At 40.1% G+C, this 14,085-nt stretch overlaps 1 protein-coding gene across 7 annotated transcripts in view; it reads left to right on the top strand.

Annotated features, from left to right (window-relative positions):
• LOC148141881 (syntaxin-1A) overlaps positions 1-14,085 on the top strand; it is a 259,187-nt gene that overhangs the window by 19,937 nt on the left and 225,165 nt on the right. For all 7 annotated transcript variants that reach the window (XR_015752360.1, XM_043718631.2, XM_087977429.1 and 4 more), the window contains exon 2: positions 4,675-4,752. Coding sequence is in view for 6 of the 7 variants with exons in the window: in XM_043718631.2 (XP_043574566.1) it covers positions 4,675-4,752 (78 nt within the window). In the remaining variant the exon portion in view is untranslated. The remainder of the gene's footprint in view (positions 1-4,674; positions 4,753-14,085) is intronic.

The raw sequence follows: 14,085 nt of genomic DNA, 5'->3' as shown, positions 1-14,085 counted from the left end.
TTGGTCAAAAATTCATGACCATTAAACAGAATGCTACATCTAAGGTAAGCAGTTATTGATTCAGCTGTATAAACTAGAGATTGCAACTGGAGTCCAACTTTTGGTGGACATGAGCTTTTTCCATTTTACTGACAGTAGTTATCGATGAGTCTGAGTTTTCAACTCTGGAATGCTAGGTCTGTAAGTACATTGAAATAAGTGACTTTATGGGTTTTTTTGGCAGTAATTTAAAATGAACACCTCCTGCTAAAGGATTTGGAGGTTTGTTAAGCTCAGTATTGCAATGGAATCAGGACCGAGTAACACTTTAAGAAAACTAAAATATTGTGGATGCTGAAGATCTGAAATAAATCTAGAAAATGCAAGGAAAAGCTCTGGCAGTCTGTCAGCACCTATGGAGAGAGAACCAGAGTTAATATTTCAAGTTCAGTGTGACGTTTCTTGTGAACCTAATGGTTCAATGCCAGATATATGGCAGAAGCTTACAGGGTTCTGAATGAAGCAGACTACAGTGTATATTAGAAAATGAAGCAAGGCCTATGGTTGTCAACTGTCCTCAGTTAAGGGAGGTAGCGTTCAGTCAAGGAGTCCCAGCACAGTAAGTGAATGGTTTCCTCTATCACCAATCCAGGGCTTGGACCCAGTCAGTCCAGCTGCAATAGACAGATTCAGGATCCTCTCCTCATAAACGAGGAGAAGCTGAATGTCAGACAATCCACTACCTGCCTTGACTCTTTCTGCCCTATTGTGGGCTGTTTTTCTCTTGATATGAGAGAGAGAGAGAGAGAGGCAGGTGTTATGGCAGATGAAAGTGGGTGGCAAAGCTGTTACTTGGATCGTAGGTCTGGAAGATCGTATGAAGTTCCTGCAAGGCAAGTCCCTTATCCAGCTTGGCGTTAATAAAAGTTGTGGTGCAATAAGGTTCTTTTAATGGTCATAATCATCCACCGTGTGATAAGTGGGGCAGAAATATGCCCACAATCCTTTCCACCACAGACATCAGATGGAGGCAGGAGGGCAATGGGACCTCACCTGACCCCCTCCTGCCTAATTAAGATCCTTAGCACACCAAACATACCACAGGAGAGGACACAAGATTCCACTCTATATTTGTGTGGATGATTGATTTTATTTAGTGATGTTCATTGTTTAATAGCAGTCTTGTGGCTGTGTATCAGTTTAATTTCAGTTTGCCAATCTGTCTCAGTGGTTGATGTTAGTTAGTTTCTCTGCTTGTGTCTCAATGGGTTGGATTTCAGTAGGTTGGTTAAAGTGCCTAATTCTGGGCAATGTCAGTTTGCAGCACAAAGTTTACCAGCAGCTGTTTGAGGGAAGTAGAGGTCAACACCTGTTATCAAATGAGCTGTGAGTGCTGTTATTAGACTGTCTGCCATATTCTCTATCAGATCAGCCTTTCAATATCTACAATCTGATTGATCCTGACTCCGAACACAAGCCAGCCAACTTGCCCCTGCTTCAGATTAATTAGCAGGCTGCCTTAAATCAGGGAGACTGATAACAATTTAATGGATGATCTAATTAACCTCTAACCTTTAAAGTGTGTGCTATTTTTGCTTCTGTTGCCGCTTATGGTGCAGAGAGACCAAGGGCTGTAATGTCATAACTCTGATTGCACGGAAGCTTCACAGTTTTATTGATTGAAAAAACAATATTATCTTTACTTTCCTACAATTCCTGTCATCAGCCCATCTTATTGTTTCAGCTATATTTTGCACTGATTCCAACATAATTATGTGACCCCATTTCATCTCTACTGAGCCCACAATCTGCATGCAACTAAAGTGTGACAGGCTGGAGAAAGAATGTGGACGCAGGACAGAATTCTCAAATAAGGCTGGTTTTCTACAAATAACCCCCTGAATATTTTCACAAAACTCAAAATTCAAGTGCTAATAATAAAAGCTCAGGTCTCCTCAAGGGATTTTTAGACTTAACTTGCTGGTCATAGTAATCTGTTTCATGTTAATACTAATTGCACATCAGGAATAGATTAACTCTTGTGGGTTACTTTATTTAAAACCATGAAACACATTAAAAGCTATGAAGCAGACATTACAGCAATCAACTTGTTTCTGTGCATGCAATTTGTAGCCACAGTAGACTCACTCACAGGTAGACTCTTGATAGGGATTGATCTGCTTACCTGTAAGTGTTTTCAACAAGCTTCAACGTTACAATGAACAAAGACATTGCAGTTGTCTCGTGCACTTTAGTGTGATTTAAGACTGTTGATGATGTGTTTTATCTATAGATTAATTTGGTTGCTCACAGTTCAGGCATGGTGAACCTCATCAGCATGATATTTTTCATTAACAAAACAGAAGTTGCTGGAAAAGCTCAGAAGGTTTGGCAGTATCTGTGAAGAGAAGTCAGAGTTAACGTTTTCGGTTCAGTGATATTTTTCACTGTTGTTTGCCATGTCAAATACTGATCATGAGCTAATAATGAAGTGCTCATCAGAGGTTGTGTAGCTCTCTGGGTTTATATATTTAAAACCGAAAAACACATTGCAAGTTACGAAGCAGACATTACAGCAAACCACCTAATGTGTATATGTGCAGCTTGCAGATTTACAATCAGGCAGAATTGTGCCATTGTGTACAGACAACACATTGAGTCTTTCTCACAAGGAGATACACCTACAATAATCTGGACTGCACATGGTTGTGTAAGGTTGACCATTGTCCCAGGGGCAGAGTCATAAATTGGTCCAGAGCAGGATGGAGTGCTAGCATCCTGCTTCCAATGGTAGTACATGTGGTAAGTACCCACAGTAATGCACCAGAAAGCAGCAAGCAGGTGGTGAATAGATTTCCAAGACAGAGTGGAGAGCTGGTGCTGCACACCCCAGCAAAGCAAGCTGGTATTCAGAGACCATGGGTAGGCAGAAAGATATATAATTAGAGGAGAGAGAGTGAGAGAAAGAGACAGATCCACAGTAGAAGGAGAGGTGGTGTGTAGTTTTGAAATCAGCTGTATAAAAAGGGTCAATTTGACATTTCTAGCCATGTTAGCCTCCTTCCATTTGCTTACACATGGCCTTCAAGAGTATATTTTGCTTTCCTCTTCCAAAAATGGGTGCTCCAAGATATTGATACCCACCTGCCCCATGTAAATGATCTGACCTTGAAAACTCCCAGCTCTACTACTAATGTGATGTGAGTGCTGCTGCATTGCAGTTCCACAAATGGAGCTAAATTGCAGGTATTCAGGGACCATATGTCCATGGTGCTGGTGACTGTACCTTTACTGATAATTCAGGTCCCTTCACATTGTCTGCATCTGTGATTCCTATTCAGCATCCTCTGATTGACTTTTGGTTGTGTCAGCTGCAGTCTTGGCTGTGTTTTAAATCTTCAGATCTGTGCGCAAAGCGTCATTGCTGAGATGTCAATCCTTCCGTCAATATTTAGTACTCATGCCTATTAATGTGGCATTGATCAACAATCCAGTTCTCAAAACAGAATCATTGCACCAAGATCAAGAGAGCTAACCTAAGTGCCTGAGGCTAAAAAAGAAGATCCTGCACTCATTTTGTGGCCCTACTTTTGTATTTCACTTGTAATATCAGGTAAAGTGGCCAATTTATCTGTGTTCTTTCCCAGTAATTAAACTTGGATTATACATGATTGTTTTTTTCCTGTGATTCTACAGCCCTGCAATCTTTATGATTAAATAACATGAAGCAGAATCACTGACTCAAGCCTGACACTGCACCTGTTTGTGTCCAAACTGAAACTAAAACCATAGCTTACAGGAGCTCCTCAGTGTTTCACGTTAATAAACAGTGAAGTGGAAGGAATTAAAAGCTACGTTTGAATTTCTGGCTACAATAGGAAATTACACAATCAGAGTTTGAATTTCTTAATACAATATCTCTTGTATTCATTCTAGATAGTTCTGCTTTCAGTTTCTGGAAATGCTACCATCAAAGGTTGGGGCCCTTAATGGGTGGCATGGTGGCTCAGTAGTTAGCACCTCTGCCTCACAACGTCAGAGACCCTGGTTCGATTCCGGTCTCAGGTGACTGTCTGTGTGGAGTTTGCACTTTTCCCCCTTTTCTCCATGGGTTTGCTCTAGTTTCCTCCAACAGTCCAAAGATGTGCAGGCCATGTTAAATTGGACCTAGTACTCAAGGATGTGTAGGTTAGGTGGATTAGCCATGGGAAATACAGGGTTATAAGATAGGCGGAGGGTCTCGTTAGGATGCTGTTTGGATGGTTGGTGTGGGCTTGTTCGGCCGAAAGACCTGTCTCCACACTGTAGGGATTCTACGATCCATAGACTGCCCTCTGATAAGGCAATAAATTCTGGCCTGGCCTGCAGAAGCCCTCATCCTGTGAATTAATTAATAGGAAAACAGACTTTAATGTACCAGCTTGGATATTGCTAAAATGTTTAATGCACACAGATAGGATACACTATTCAATGATTGAACCTATATTGACATGAATCCCTTCCCCTTAAGACCATTGGTCTTAATCGGCTCTTATGGAAAACTCAAGAAGGGTAAAATTAAATATAATGCTGTTAATAATTCAAGTGAAAAGTAAGATGGGCAAGTTCAGGGTTTACTTGGGTGTCATTGCCTTGTTCAGTGGGTGAATTCCTGACCTGGACTGTGTGTAACATTTAGTCTTTACTCTTTCACAGGCAAAGGACAGCGATGATGATGATGAAGTCAGTGTTAATGTGGACAGAGACCACTTCATGGATGAGTTCTTTGAACAGGTGAGATTATTACAAGTGGAGGCAGAAGGATGAGCGCATTGAAATGGCCATGGTAACAGCAGAATTTAAGTGTCATTGTAGGTGCATTCCAAACATGTGTCAAAGTCACAAAGGTACAGCAATATGGCTGTGGACCGTGAACACAAAGTGTTAAATGTCAGCACAGTCAGATCATTATTAGGGGCAGTACAGTAGAGAAAAAAAGTAGTTAGCACACAAAAACAGTCCAAGGACAAGTGATGTGATTGCACATTGCAGGAGATTCTGGATCCCAGCGTGATCCAGTAAGAGTCTATGACTCAAGGAACTTCAGCTCAGAGACAGTGAGGTTGGTATGCTGTATGCACTGCAATGTATGGAGGAGGGCAAATTTTACCTGGACACTTTATTCCAGAAGGCAGTGACGTTGTTTTACAATTGGATCTTCCAATTTGGTCAACAATCAGGGCCAGGAGGACATGAGCAGGTAAGGGAATTGAGAAGGTAGAGCCTCAGCCTTTGCAGGAATCCAACAGGTTTGAATCACTTGCACCCAATATGGACAAAAGTAGGTGCTATGGTGTTGGTGAGCATTTTAATGGAGGAAGTCACTCAAATGTTGAGAATGGGGTGATGTGTCACAGCTGCAGTATTTAGGGGCTTCTGGATACCCGGGTGATCCAGGTCAGAAATGCCTGCAGTAAGTGTTTGCAGCTTGAGCAGCTTTGGCTCATAATTCATGAGCTGGAGATTGAATTACAAACACTGTGACACGTCAGGGAGGAGAAAAGTGACCTGAATATTTTGTACTGGGGGCAGTCAGATCTGTTTGGTTATGGTCTTCTGAATTGGTCAGGTGGAATAGGAGAGTATGAATTTGAGAGAGGCTGTTAAGGAACCCAGAGTGTCAGATTTTGCAATTGCACTTCTACTTGTTTGGATGTGAGTGAAGCTGCATGGTAGATGTGCTAACTGTCCATGGCACTGTGGTACAGAAACTCATTCAAATGAGGAGAGCCAAAAGCAGTGTAGCAGCAGTTGGGAGAAGTATTATGAGGGGAATAGTCATTGTCCTGTGTAGCCAAGAATGGGAGTTCAGAAGACTATGTTGACGACTTGGTGACAGGACTCAAGAAGCTGTTCTGAACTGAAACTTGGAGTGGATGGGAACGATCCTGTTGTAATGGTTCATATTGTTACCAATGACATAAGCAGAACAAGGAAAGATGCTTTCCCTTAGTCAGAATGAGGACTTAGGCTCCAAACTGAATATCTAAACCTCAAGGCTAACAATTTATTAACTGACCCACATACATTTGGAAGACCGCACATAAGATTAGTGAAATGAATTAGTGGCTCAAAGACTGGTGTGGAAGACATCAGTTCAGGCTTATGGAGCACTGGCATCAGTACAGGAGAAATAGTCAGGAAACAAACATTAGAACAGCCTGTATGTGATCTATACTGGGACCAGTGTCCTAACAAATGCTATAACTAGGCAAGTAGAGAGGGCTTTAAACTTAGCAGTGCAGCTGAGAAATGCAACCTGGGTAAATGTAGAAAATCAACTGGTAGAATCAAGCCAGGAGAGCAGAATAGTAATTTGGGAAGGGAAGGTCAGAGAAAGACAGGATGAGACTAGAGTAAAAGAGACAGAATAAAGCTAAGGATACACCAACAGTCAAGATTAGATGTTAAAAGATAACAAAGAGATGGATGGCATGTCACATGATTGGACAGAATACCAAAAAGGGCAAAGGATAACTAAAAGATTAATCAGCAGAAATATATCAGCAATATGACAGGAAGCTACCCAGAAATATAAAAAATGGATAGCTGGAGCTTTTACAGGAATTTTAAAAAGGAAAGGGGTAAGTAAAGTTTACACAGGTCCTTGAGAGAGAAAGAATTGATATGAATAAATTTGCTTTTCTCTTCATTACAGAGGATACAAAAGACATTCTAGTAATTATTGTAAATCAAGTGGTGGAAGGGAGAACTAGCTGAGATTACAATCAATAGGGAAGTGGTGCTGAATAAATTGATGGAGCTGTGAACTGACAGGCCTCAGGTCCTGATGAATTTCATTTAGTGGCTTAGAAGAAAGAACTAATAAAACAGTAGATATATTGGTGTTAATTTTTCAAGAAGTGCCAGATTCGGGAAAGGTACCAACAGAAGGAAGGTAGCAAATACAAGTTCTCTGTTCAAGAAGGGAGCGTGGCAGAAATCAGGAAATGATATCTGTTGTGAGCAAGGTGTTAGAATTGATCATTATGGAAATTATAGCCAGACACTGCAAAAGCTCAAAGTAATCAGGAAGTGTCAGCATGGTTTTGTGAACGTGAAGTGATGTTTAACCAAAGGAGTAAAATGCACTGTAGATAAAAGGAAGCCTGTAGACATACTGTACTAGATTTCCAGAAGGAATTTAGATTAGATTAGATTAGAATTGGTGATGGAGAAATGGTTTACCATTCCTGGCACGCTAGAACAGTTCCTGGAAAAAGTAAGTGATTTGTACCATTCTGACTCTTTCTGAACCATGTTGAGCTCAGTGTTCTGGTGAATCATATAACTAGGCAGTAGTCAGAGCTTCAATCTAATACAGAAGCGTGAGTGAGCCAAGGTGGAAAGATATGATAAATTAAAGAGAGAAAACAAGGCATTAGAGCCACATAGCTATAAGAAAAATTATGATCAAAATGCAGAAGGAAGAGACAGAGCATACAAACCCAGGAATGCAGTATTAAGGGTAAAGGTTGCAAAAATGCTAAATTGACTGAACTAGAAGCACCATATCTCAATGCACATGATATTTGTGACAAAATAGACGGAGTGACAGCTATAAAGTAAATTACATATGATAGACATGACTGCATACTGACAAAGTCTAGGACCTGAATATTCAAGGGTACAATGACATGTGGAATGGATAGAAAGCTAGGAAAAAATGGAGGAGTAATTCTGTTAATTAAGGATGAAATTAGTACAGTAGAATGAGGTGACCATGGTTCTAAAGATCAAAATGTAGAATGAGATTGGGTAGAGATAAGAAATAGTAAAGGTAGGAAGTCATTTATATTAGTAGATTACAGCCCACCTAACAGTGATGGAAATGGAAGGTGAGATGCACAGGGGAAAAAAAATACTAATTGGAGCTTGTAAATAATGTATGGAAATAATCATGAGTAATTTTAATCTGTGAATGAATTGGATGTATCAGAATTGCAAAAGTAGCCTGGAACATGAGTTAGAGAGTGCTTACAGGATTTAGCACAACAATTCTTACAACAGCAAATTCTAAAGCCAATCAGACAAAAGTCTAATCTAAATCTGGTGACGTACAATGAAATAAGATTGATTAATTACCTCATAGGAAAAGCAGTGATCATAGCATCATTGAATCATACATTCAGTTTGAGGCTGAGAAGACTGGGCCTAAGTCTGGTGTTTTAAACATAAATAATGCAAGTGTGAAGTTACGAACATAGAGCTGGCTACAACAAACTGCAAAATTAGGTAAAGGAATAGGTCAGCAGAAATGTAGTGGTAGACGTTTAAGGCATATTTCATAACACTCAGTAACAATGCACTCCAGGAAGGATGAGAGTCTGATGGAAAGACAAACTATCTATGGCTATAAAGGAAGTCTAAAGTCTGTGGTGAGCAACTTATTGGAGAGGATTCTGTGGCACATGATTTATGATTACTTGGAAAAACATAGTTAAAAATCACACAACACCAGGTTATAGTCCAACAGGTTTAATTGGAAGCACACCAGCTTTCGGAGCGACGCTCCTTCATCAGGTGACAATCACCTGATGAAGGAACGTCGCTCCGAAAGCTAGTGTGCTTCCAATTAAACCTGTTGGACTATAACCTGGTGTTGTGTGATTTTTAACTTTGTACACCCCAGTCCAGCACCGGCATCTCCGAATTGATTAGAGATAGCCAGCACGGCTTTGATGAGGGGCAGGTCATGCTTCACAAGCCTTATTGAATTCTTTTGAGGATGTGACAAAACACGTTGAAGGTAGAGTAATGGATGTGGTGTACAAGGATTTGAGCAAGGCATTTGATAAGATTCCCGATGGTAGGCTCATTCAGAAAGTAAGGAGGCATGGGATACAGGGAAATCTGGCTGTCAGGATACAAAATTGGCTGGCCCATAGAAGACAGAGGGTGGTAATCGATGGAAAGATTCAGCCTGAAGTTCGGTGGCCATTGGTGTTCTGCTGGGATTGGTTCTGGGACCTCTGCTCTTTGTGATTTTTATAAATGTCTTGGATGAGGAAGTGGAAGGGTGGGTTAGTAAGTTTGCCAATGATATGAAGGATGGTGGAGTGGTGCATAGTGTGGAGGGCTGTTGTAGGTTTCAGCAAACATTGACAGGATGCAGAACTGGGCTGCTATGCAGCAGATGGACTGTAACCTGGAAAAGTGTGAAGTGATTCATTTTGGAAGGTCAAATTTGAATGCAGAATACAGGGTTAAAGGCAGGATTCTTGGCAGTGTGGAAGAACAGAGGGATCTTAGGGTCCATATTGGTAGATTCTTCAAAGTTGCCATCCAAGTTGATAGGGTTGTTAAGAAGGCATGTGGTGTGTTGGCTTTCATTAGCAGGGGGATTGAGCTTAAGAGCCATGAGGTTATGCTTCAGCTCTATAGAGTCCGAGTTAGACGACACTTGGAAATTGTGTTAAGTTCTGGTCATCTCATTGTAGGAAGGATGTGGAAGCTTTAGAGAGGGTGCAGAGGAGATTTACCAGGATGCCGACTGGAGTGGAGGGCATGTCTTATGAAGAAAGGTCGAGAGAGCTAAGTTTTTTCTCATTGGAGTGAAAAAGGGTGAGAGGCAACTTGATAGAAGTGTACAAAATGATGAGAGGCATTGATAGAGTGAATACTCAGAGACTTTTTCCAAAGGCAGAAATGGCTATCAGTAGAGGCCATAATTTTAAGGTGATTGGAAGAAGATTTAGGAGAGATGTCAGATGTCGGTTCTTTACACAGAGAGTGCTGGGTGTGTGGAATGCACTGCCAGCAGTGGTAATACAGTCAGATACATTAGGGATATTTAAGCAACTCTTGCATAGGCAAATGGATGATAGTAGAATGATGGGTATGCAAGTTAGTTTGATCTTAGAGCAGGATAAAAGGTCGGCACAACATCAAGGGCCAAAGAGCCTATACTGTGCTGTACTGTTCTATAATGTAAAACTCGGAAAGGAAATGCATACAATTCCATGAAAATAACAGCAGATCAGATGTCTGTGCAGATTTTATATACATGTAAAACTAAGAAGGAAAAAGAATATGAGAAAAAGCTGACAAAAGGTGAGAAGCAGGCAGTAAGTAGATATTTAGAAATGAAAAATGTAAATAAAATTAGCTTTCATCTTCGAGAGGGTATGTCTGTAGAACCAACAATGGAAAATAAGAAAATGGCAGAGGAATTGAACAGTTATTTTGTTTTTATCTTCTCTATATTGAATACAAATGACATCTCAAAAAACCAGGAGGTGAAAGAGAGGGAAGAACTTAAAACAGTTATATTTACCAGGGGAAGGGTACTGAGAGACTTGTTTAAACTAAAAGTTAACATGTTGTTAGGTTCTGGTGGGAATCAGTCGCAGTTATTAAGAGGAATGGCTGCTGAGATAGTCAATGCATTGGTTTTAATTTTCCAAAATTCCCTTCATTCCAGAGATGTCTGACCAACTTGGAAAATAACAACAAAAGTAATTCCTGAATTCAGGAATAAGGGTAGGGGAAACAGGAAGGCCAGTTTGTCTAAAAGCTGTCAAATTGTGGTCATATTATTAAGGAGGTCATAGGGCACTGAATATCTCAGTGCAATCAGTTAGTCACCACAATTTTGTGAAAGGGAAATAGTGTTTAACTAATTCAAAAATGAGTTGTTTGAGGAAGTAATAAGCAAAGTAAATCAAGGGAAACATGCAGATGGGCTGTACTTATATTTTCATGGGGCATTCAACAAGGTACCACATCAAAGTTAACACAAAAAAAACTCATGGTGTAGGAGCTAACATATCAGCATAGATGGACAATTGATTAGCTAAGAGGAAACTGAGAGTTGGCGTAAATGGTTCATTTCACTCACTGAGTAGTAACAAGTGGAGTGCCATATGGCTGTGCTGGAATTTCACTAGGTTAAACCTGACTAGGATGGAACTACCAAGGTGTGGTTGCTTAATTTGCTAATAACATGAAGGTGAGTAAGTTGATAACAGGACATGAGAAGCCAGCAAAGGGAAAGAAGTTGGTTAAATAAATGGCAGATGGAGTAAACTTGTAGACTCTGGAATGAAAAAAACAACCAGCACATTATTTAAATGGAGTGAGATTGTAGCACTCTGAGGTACTGAGGAATCGAGATATTCTGGAACAAGCATCATGAAAACATTAATATGCAGACACAGCTAGTGATTAGGGAGGCAAATGGAATTACAAGGGGAATGGAATATAAAGTAGGGATGTTTTCCGACAATTGTACAATACATTGCCATGGCTACATTTAGAGCAATGTGTGCAGTTTTAATCTTTTTTTTAAAGGAAAAGACATAATTGTATTGGATGTAGTTCTGAGAAGACTGATGCCTGAAAAGTGGGTGTTATCTCGAGGAAAGGATGAACAGGCTGAGCTTGCATTCATTGGAGTTTAAAAGAATCTTTTTGAAGTTCTGACAGAACTTGACAAGATGGATGCTGAATGGCTGCTTCTCCTCATGAGAGAAGCTAGAGCAAGGGGACACAGTTGGGATCATATATTTAAGACTGAGATTAGGATATTTTTTCTCTTTATGGACCATGAGTCTGTGGAACACTTCTCCACAGTGACTTAAAGTCAGGATTATTGAATACTATTAAGGCAAAGATAATCTCTTGACTAACAAGGAAGTCAAAGGATATCACTGATTGGCTGGACAAGAATTGGACCCGCAATCAGATCAGTAATGCTGTAATTGATTAGCAGAGTTGGGTTGAATCTTGAATAGACTGCTCTTGTTCATATGTTTGTACATATGTTTGCATGTTCTTGGATATCATTGGATACAATCTGCCATTAAGAGACATTCTCTATAAACTTTCAGATCTACTGAAACAGAGGATTGCAATGAGTTATCAATGCAACAAGCCAACTCTTTGATGTAGCAACACTTTTGTAAAGTTCCACTATTAATGGTCTAGAACTGCTGCATTTCTTCTTTGAGAGAAAGCTTGTTAAGTCTGAGATACAAAGGCAGAGTTTAGGAGATGGTCATGTTCAGCATGTACCTATAGAAACAATAAAACCGTTGTTGTTTACAGCACAGGAAGAGGTCTTTGTGGGTTCCCGGTCAGATCAATTTAAACCTGATCCTACTTCCCTGCTTTCTCATCACCTATTCCCATTCTCCTGTTCACTCCCTATATCCTGACAAACGATTATCAAATTCCTGTTACAATAAAAAAAAGTGGCTTTGTCTTGAAGCCAAGGATTCCACAGTCCCAGTGGCTTCTGTATCATAATTATGTTTAGTTTCCCCAAGAGACATATATATCTGAAGAGGAATCCAAAAGTGCTGTGGGCAGGTGAAATTTAAAAGATGCAGATAAAAGGAACTGTCAGAAGGAGGCATCATGTTTTTCTTGCCTGAAGAAATTTTCTCACTGATAACCTTAGAGAAAGCTGAGAGAGTGGTGAACTAAGAAGAGATGGACAGAAATGTCGATAAAAGAAACCAAAGGTGCAGGCATCAGTCTGCAGGTGAATGATAAAGCAGTCAGCACCCAACCATCTCTTGCTGAGTGTGGAGGTGTCAGTGATGCAGTGTGAAAAGGTTTACTCTGGCATTCACATCTCGTTCTGGTGCCACTATGTCTGCTGGCCTAGCTTTCATTGGAATATGGCCTTTCATATGAACTGTTTACTTGTCAAAGTGATGCTTGCCTCAGTATGAGCGTGCAGAAGTACTATGAATGGCAGTCATGCACAGGGTACTTTTAGTGACTTTCCCTCTTACTCTGCTCATCATAACATCTTGAGCACAGGGATTTCTATTGTAATTAGGAAGCAAAATAATGTATTGAAGCCTTGGAAGGGGATAAATAAGCAAATATGTGAAGGGAAAACTAGTTATTTGTAAATCTACAATGCCAACGTATTTATTGTGACCATTAAAAACAAAATCCAGCAACTAATTTCCAGAAACCATTTCTAGGAATATTCAACTGATCATCGAACATAACCAATCCATCCAGTTTCGGAAGCTCCCTGAAATCCTTTAGGACTGAGACCCTGTAAACTAAATCAATGTTTAAGTGAATGCTGTTTACCTGTGTCACTACCAGCATTCCTTGCTCATAGGAGCTGGGTATAATGCACAGTGAATGGAGGTCTGGTATGGGATGGGATTCTACACAATTTTCCAGTTGAGTCCACCTGATTTACTCCAGTTAATTTGGTGTACCTGATCAGAAAATCGAGCCTGAGGCAATTCTCTCTCTCTCTGATTTTCTGTCTTACTGCATTCAGAAAATGTTGTGGTCGGTCAGAGCTGATTGTCTCTCCCAGTTGAAGTGAACTTCAAGGCAAATCCATCTATAATTTATACCACACAAAATTTTTCCTGTGCTTTCAGCAAGGTTGAAATGTTTCCTTTCTATTTTTATCTCTTTAATGAGGAGTTGTTGGTGTCCAAAGACCAAATCAATGCAAGTACCTACTGACTGTCAAGGTCATAGAGTCATATGGCATGGAAACAGACCCTTCAGTCCAACTAGTCCATGCCAACCATGTTCCCAAACTAAACTAGTTCCACCTGTCTGTGTTTAGCCCATATCCCTCCAAACCTTCCTTTTGATATATAATAACAAAATATATTTCTCCCCCCCTCCCCCATGAGAAACCTACAAGAAAGTCTGAAACTCAAGAACAGCTGCAAGATCCACACTATCTCGCATCCAAATGCATGAAGATGTGACCATTTGTTTTTCAGACATTTGCATAACTCCTGATAGGAAAACAGCTCATCTCAGCTTTTTGCTGCCCTCTGTATCTCTTGAAAATGAGAACATCTGTTATGAAGCCGATTTTATCAGAAACTGATTTTAATATGCATTTATTAATGAGCAAATGTGATGTTTATTCCAGTGGCAATTATGACTAATTCCAACAAAATTGATCCATTTGGTCTTATTCCTTGGCCGGTTTAGTCTATTGCTTAGTTACTGGCAAGACTCCATAAAGCATTTTTCATTGTCTTTTTTACATCCAATTCCAATTTCTCTGATCTCAGAAATGAATGTTTCCTAATCTGGTTGATTTGTTGATCAAAAATGCATGCA

Source organism: Chiloscyllium plagiosum, unplaced genomic scaffold (assembly GCF_037043375.1).
Source record: "Chiloscyllium plagiosum isolate Xiang-an unplaced genomic scaffold, Cpla_swu_hap1 HiC_scaffold_31, whole genome shotgun sequence".
Classification (NCBI taxonomy): domain Eukaryota; kingdom Metazoa; phylum Chordata; class Chondrichthyes; order Orectolobiformes; family Hemiscylliidae; genus Chiloscyllium; species Chiloscyllium plagiosum.
This window is presented reverse-complemented; position numbering and strand designations above follow the sequence as displayed.